Genomic DNA, 7136 nt, shown 5'->3' with positions numbered 1-7136 from the left:
TGTGGCAGGTGCCTGTGGTCCCAGCTACTTGGGAGACTGAGGCAGGAGACTCGCTTGAGCCCAGGAGTTGGAGGTTGCTGTAAACTGTGATACCACGGCACTCTACCCAGGGTGACAGCTTGAGGCTCTGTCTCAAAAAAAATTTGAAATTTTTTTAAGGGAGTAATAACAGTAATAATGGTATAAGAGTATAAGTAATAACACAGAATACCAATAAGTAATAAGACAGAATACCGTACATTTGATAAGAGCAGAAAAGGGTGCAAAGGAAAAATGTGGTTATGGGGTCAGAGAATACTGAAAAAGGTGGAAAACTTGAAGGATTGGTAGTATCTACAAGAGCAGGGAATAATCAGCATGAGCAAAATAGCAAGAGTAGGAAAGCACAGGTTGTGTTCAGGAAATATCACCTGGCCTGGTATAACTAGGGGAAAGTTTGATCAGAACTTCAGATCAGTCACGGGCTTGAGTGAAGGGTCGAGGAGACTGTGAGCCGCAGAAACATTTACGTTTTCATGGAGGGGAACAGTGAATTATGTTTTAGACTGAAGAGCAGTGGGTTGAGATACAAATTTTTGTCTGTTATACTCATTTTTCGTAAGTCAGTTTTGGTTCCTAAAACATTTTTGCTTGATGCCAAGGGTGAATTCCTTTTTTCTTTGGTAATACTTTTTATTCATCTTAGATGCCTTTGATGAGTATTGCTGTCATCTTATATAGGCTTAGTATATCAGCTGGCTGGTTCAAACTTTGTAAACATGAAAATCAACCTTCAGTTTGCCATAGTAATCACTGTTAATAGGGACCTGTTGCCGTGTGTCCTTGTGCCTCTGTCAGGTTGTCACGTCTGACTGTATTTTTCCTATTCACTAGGTTGGGCTGCTGTGGATCATTCCTTTTCTTCCGTAAGTCTGCTACATACATGAAAATACAGTAGTTGACCACCTCCCTACATTGACCATCTCCTAAAGTTGATGTAATGTTCATAGACTGGGCACGTACCACAGATCCTCAATGGAAGACCACCTCTGTAAGTTGTGTCTTGAATACTTGGACTGTGTAACATACAATATTAATTTACCCTCTATAACTTGACCAGTTCAGTTCACTCTATACCAAGAGGCAGAAACTGTGGACTTTGCTCCTTAGTTGTACTGTTTTTTTTCGTTTGGTATAAGTTCTTTTTTCATGTCGTATTATTACTATATGTTAAATCAGGCCTAAGGGCCTATTGTTTGTCATGTGTTGGGAAAGATTTTTCAATGTGAAGGCCTGGTACATCCTGCAATGACTGAAAAATTTTATAGTTAATTGAGACATAATGGCCCAAAGGAAAGAACTCAAAGAGCTGACATTGAAGGAAAAGGTTGATCTTTTACATTTTCTGGAAAGCAGCAGCCAGAGGAAGACAGCAGAACATTTTGGTGTTAGCAAGACCACAGTTAGCAACATCCAAAAACGTAAACATGAGTACTTAGAGAAATACAGTAAAGACAATGGAGACCCACAGCGGAAAAAGAGGAAAACTTCCCTGGATGAAGTCAATCAAGCCACATTAAGCTGGTTCAAACAAATGAGAGCAGTTAATGCCCGCATCTCTGGGCCGATGATTCGAGAAGTGGCAAAGAAATTTGCACAGGAATTCGGGGTGGCAGATTTCCAAGCATCAAGTGGTTGGCTTGAAAAATTTAAACTACGAAACAAGATCTCCCAGAAAGTCTTGTGTGGTGAATCCAATGACGTTTCAGCAGAAGTTGTGGAAGAGACTCCAAAGGAAGAGGATGTCAGGCATCTGATAATGCAGTTGAAGTCATTTGCTGCAGAAAAATGCCCAGGTATGCTGAGTGGTGTGGCCAGTGTTGAGAGTGCTTTCTGCACTTACGTTTGTAATAAGAGACAGGTCAAGATTGACTCTTTCTTCAGAAAGAATAATTAAACCATGAGAAAGCCGTAATTGTATTGATTTTATATGATACTGTCTCTGATTTTACTGTGTTTTGATTATATATGATTTCATATGATATTCTCTAATAAATGTTGTACTAGAAAGTAAAGTACACGTATGTATCAGTATAGTAGGCCTAGTTCCTTGTGTTGACCAGCTCTATATGTTGACCGGTTTGTTACAGTCCCTTGGGTGGTCAACTTATAGAGGTTCTACTGTAATTGTATGGGGGTCACGTATATTAACTTGTTTCTTATGGAGGAATAGTATAATCCTCAAAAGGTTATTTAATTGTGCACGGTGCTCCTGAATTAATGCTTGCTGTCTTCTCAGTGATTATGTTTCTCTTTGTACATTGGGGTACTCTTTCACCAATAAAACATATCTTAAGAGTTATTTTCTGAGTCTTAAAAAAGAAGTTATTGACATATTCCTAATTTACTGGCATACCCATAGCAAAGCAGGAGACACAGATTAGTTTCTAATGGTGGGACAAATCTCTGGTATAGTAGCTTTAGCAATCGTCATGTTTCATAGATTAAATTTTTATAAAATAAAAATATGTAAGAATTAATGTTTGTAAGTTCATTCCATAAATAAATTTCTTCCTATTTTTAAATATCTATACTTTGTCTGAGGTTTGGCTTTTTGTTTTCTTTTGTTTCATTTTTGTAGAGAGAGACACTATATTGCTGAGGCTGGTCTTGAACTCTTGGTTTCAAGCAGTCCTCCCACCTTGGCCTCCCAAAGTGTTCGGATTACTGGCCTGAGCCATGGTACCTAGCCCATCTTCAGAGTTTAAGAATAGAAAAGAGGGCGCCTGTGGTTCAAGTGGCTAAGGCGCCAGCCACATACACCTAAGGTGGTGGGTTCAAATCCAGCCCGGGCCCGCCAAACAACAATGATGGATGCAACCAAAAAAAGAAAAGAAATGCTTCTAGTACTCTTCAAATAAGGACTTTTTCATCTGGACTTCATTCTTTTGAACCACCTATCTCTATGAGACTCCTGACAGAATGTGAGGGCATGCCAATGTGATAAAACTGGTTTCTCATTCTCTAATTCAGATGTTTTAAACAAGATTCAGACTCGCACACAGTTCCCCTAGGGTCACCACAACATGGAGACCTGTATTAAAGGGTCACAGCATTAGGAAGGTTGAGAACCACTGACCTAAATGATTCTATAATATCTCTAAATCAACATGTCCAGGAACAAACTTCTTTCCCTCTTTTCTTTCTACATTTCACATTCTTCCCTTTCATCCCTTGCCACCCCTAAAAAACTGCCACCTTTACTGGAATTTTCTTGATGTACTAGCACTTTTTTTCTACTTGGTCTACTTGGATTGACAAGAAACCTAAGAGTAAACCTGAATTCCTCTTATTTCCAAGCCTTTCATACAGTCACCAGGCCCTATCTCTTTGTTTTAGTTTGGTTGATTCTGTCTGAAAGTAACAGCTGGACAATCAGCAGCTTAAACTGGAAGGATACTCATCTTACAGGATAAGTAGATTTTCCATCCTTCTCCTCTGCCATCCTCAGCATGTTGGCTTTTGCCCTTGGTTTGTCCCCTCAGCTGTACAGTGACTGCCTTATTACCAAACAGCAGGACGTGAACAAAGAAGAGAACCTCTGCATGTACCTCTCTCCTTTTAACAGAAAGGAAGAGCTTGTTAGAGCCATGCTCCATCCCCAAGAGATTATCCAGAATTGCTTCCTATAACTGTGATGAAGCTGAGTAAATGGATATCTGACTTTTCTAGCCCTTATGATGAGTTGTGGGTAAGGAATGCAGAGAGTACTTTATGAATATTCTTTAAGTAGATATACAGTATCTCCATTTTAACTGATGCTTCTCAAATTCAAGCCCTCTTTCTCTCTGTTTAAAAATGTATTGGCTTTACTAGTTTCAATCTCTGGCGTTTGTTTTAATCCACCTTCCATTCTGTTACCAAAGTAACCTTTCTGAAACCTAAATGATTATGTCATTTTCTGCTTAAGATTCAGGTTCAGGATAAGGTATAATGCCCTTTATGATGCGACCCCTGCTTGACCATTCAAGGCCCATCCCCTACTCTTGAATACACAGATCAGTTTTCCCAATGAAATGTTTTAGTTAACCCAAACAGGCTATACTAGTACACATCCTAGTAGGTATCTTTATACATGCTGGTTTTTCTGCCTGGAATGTGCTAGTCCAACAGTGATCAGCTGCAGCCTCCCGCTGCTTCTGGCTATAGCTTAGCATTTAGTCATCAGGCTTGGATGAGCTTCCGTGCCCTGGGTGCACTTTCTACATGTCTCAGTTGCTGCGTGTATTGTGATCCTGTACATCCCACTAAACTGTAAGTTCTGCGATAACATCATATTGTCACCAGGGTCTACGATGGGTCTTGTCACTAGAAGATCTTCTATAAATATTTGCGAAATTGGGTGGGATTTTAATCAGCCAGTTTTTATCAGGAGAGGTGCCAGTACATAAATGGCCTTAAAAGATTGTGTGGTCTTCTTTGTGCCAAATACCTGTTTCTGGTCTTTTCCCCCTTGTACCTTTAGTATGTTGCTAGGTTTTAGCTTTGATTTTCCTAGTGGGGTGACCAAATAGGGGGGAGGATCATAGGAATGGGATGGGAAAAAGCACATTTTTTTTGGCAAACTTGTTGATGTGTTTTTTATTACTGTGGGTCTAGACAGAATTTTTTTTTCTGATTAATATAATGGTGCATACAATTATGTTACATTGCTTGCACTTGTAAGGTAATGTCTAAATTGTAGTTGTGTCCTTCTACCAGGATGCGTGCTCTATGCTATACACCCACACGTTGTTCCTGCTGGGAGCGAATGTGCCAATTGATCCCTCTCCCCTTCTTGGATTTAACTGAGGTTTTCCTCATGTGAGCTCATAGTTGTTAACACGTTTCAAGTTAGTACTGAGTACATGCGATGCTTGTTTTTCCATTCTTGTGCTACTTTACTTAGAAGAATGTTTTCTAAATACATCCAGCTTGTAACAAAGGACACAAAACCTCCATCTTTTTCTGGCTGAATAGTTTCCCATAGTACATATACCACAGTTTATTAAACCATTCATGTATTAAAGGGTACTTGGGGCTCACCGCCTGTACCTCAGCAGGTAGGTTGCCAGCCACATATACCAAGGCAGGGGATTTAAACCCAGCCCAGGCCTGCTAAACAACAACTATAACAAAAAAATAGCTGGGCGTTGTGGCGAGTGCCTATAGACCCAGCCACTTGGGAGGCTGAGGTAAGAGAATTGCTTAAGCCCAAGAGTTTGAGGTTGCTGTGAGCTGTGACACCATGGCATTCTACCAAGGGTGACAGAGTGAGACTCTGTCTCAAAAAAAGTTAATAAAAAATAAAGGGTACTTGGGTTGTTTCCAAATCTTTCCATTTGTAAATAGGGCTGTTATAAACATATAAGCACATATGTCCTTATGGTAAAATGACTTTTTTTTTCTTTTGGGTAGATACGTAGTGATGGGATTGCAGAATCAAATGGGAAGTCTTTTAGGACTCTAGAGAATTTTTTTTTTTTTAGTAGAGACAGGGTCTTGCTCTATCACCCAGGTTGGAGTGGCATTCTTATAGCTCCCTGTAGCCTTGAACTCCTGGGCACAAGTGATTCCTTACCTCAGCCTCCCACTACCATGCCTGGCCAATTTTTAACTTTTTTGTAGAGATGGGGGGTCTTGCTATGTTATGTTACTCAGGCTGGTCTTGAACTCCTGTCCTCAAGGGATCTTCCCAAAGCCTAGGAAGCTGGGATTATAGTGATGAATCACCCCATAGGAAATGTTTTCAATATGTTTACTTTTTTATGTTGATTCTTGTCATTCTTCAGAAGATCATCTTACCCAAAAGTTTGTCAGTTCTTGAATTTTGGCATAGTTAACAGGAACTAATCTTCATTTTCTTCGACCTGTATGTTTTCTGGACCAATACCACTTCCACCACCTGACAATGACCCATGTGTCTACCTAAGCAAAAAGGACAATCATAAATCTGCCCTCATACATTATCCAGGGCATTATCTTTTGGGGGGAGGGGGTAGAATTTAATCTCCCTATGTTTGTTTTCTATTTTTATTATAAAAAATTGTCAAAAACTTAGTGGTTTAAAACCACATAAATTTGTTATCTCACACTTCAGTAAGTTAGACATCCAGGTAGCTGGGTTGCTCCATTTCTCACAAACCCAAATCAAAAAGCTGGGCTCTGGGGGAAAATCTACTTCCAAGGTCATCCAAATTGTTAACATAATTCACTTGCTTATGGCTGTGGGGCTGAGGTCCCATTCTTTGCTAGCTTCCAGCAGGGAATGTCTTGGAATCCTTCATCTTCAAACCAGCAATGGTGAATTGAATCTTTTTCTTGCTTCAAGTATCTCTGACTTACCGCCTGCCATATCTGTTCTACCTCCAGCCAGAGAAAGTTCTCATCTTTTAAGGGCTCCCATAATTAAATGGGACCCACCAAGATATTACAGGATAATTTCCCCATTTTAAGATCCATAATTTTAATCATATTTGTAAAGTCTCTTGGCTATATAATATATGCACAGCTTCTGGTAACTAGGGTGTGGATGTTTCAGGGAGTCATTCTGCCTCTAATACCATCTATGAAAGGTATTTTATAAACCCAGAAATGTTCAGTGTTTTCCCTTTTAGCAGTCCTTTGACTTAGCATGGATTAAATATTAACCTGCCAACTTAAAATGGAAAATCAGAAGTATTTAAAAAAAAAAAAAAGCATGGAAACTTTTTCATGATTGGCAAATACTTAGATATTAATAGGGACTAAGCAATTGATCCCTAAAGCCCTTTCAAACTGCAATGGTATACTGTAGTGGGTATCAGTTCCATGGCCATGTTTCTGATGAATAAAGATAACAAAATAGAACTTTTGAAATTTGAGTAAATTACTTTTAAAATACCAAGGAAAACCTATTTTTAGATGATTTGTTTGTTTAATGGGTTTTTCTTAATATGGGATGTACTTATACTTTCCATTTGTTGACTGTCAGATTCTCTGTAAGATTATTTGAATTCCATAGCAATATTTATTGTTCATATGTTAACCAGTTGGCTAAAAGAATACAAGGGGAAGACTACCAAAATCTTAAACTATAAGAAAGGCAAAGGCTCGGTGCCTGTGGCTCGAGTGGCTAA

At 39.2% G+C, this 7136-nt stretch overlaps 1 protein-coding gene across 2 annotated transcripts in view; it reads left to right on the top strand.

The window, feature by feature from the left end:
- Positions 1 to 7136, top strand: part of DESI2 (desumoylating isopeptidase 2) — a 73035-nt gene that overhangs the window by 2209 nt on the left and 63690 nt on the right. The window contains exon 2 of one of the 2 annotated variants that reach the window (XM_023518554.1): positions 874 to 2572. The exons of the other annotated variant lie outside the window; for it this stretch is intronic. Within the exon in view, the coding sequence (XP_023374322.1) occupies positions 1322 to 1936 (615 nt within the window). The 5' untranslated portion in view covers positions 874 to 1321 and the 3' untranslated portion in view covers positions 1937 to 2572. Of the gene's footprint in view, positions 1 to 873; positions 2573 to 7136 lie in introns of those variants that run through there. 2 annotated transcript variants of the gene reach the window in all.

Source organism: Otolemur garnettii, unplaced genomic scaffold (assembly GCF_000181295.1).
Source record: "Otolemur garnettii isolate 467f Iridium unplaced genomic scaffold, OtoGar3 scaffold00141, whole genome shotgun sequence".
Classification (NCBI taxonomy): domain Eukaryota; kingdom Metazoa; phylum Chordata; class Mammalia; order Primates; family Galagidae; genus Otolemur; species Otolemur garnettii.
Note: the sequence above shows the minus strand (reverse complement) of the source record. Positions and strands in the feature narration are given on the sequence as shown.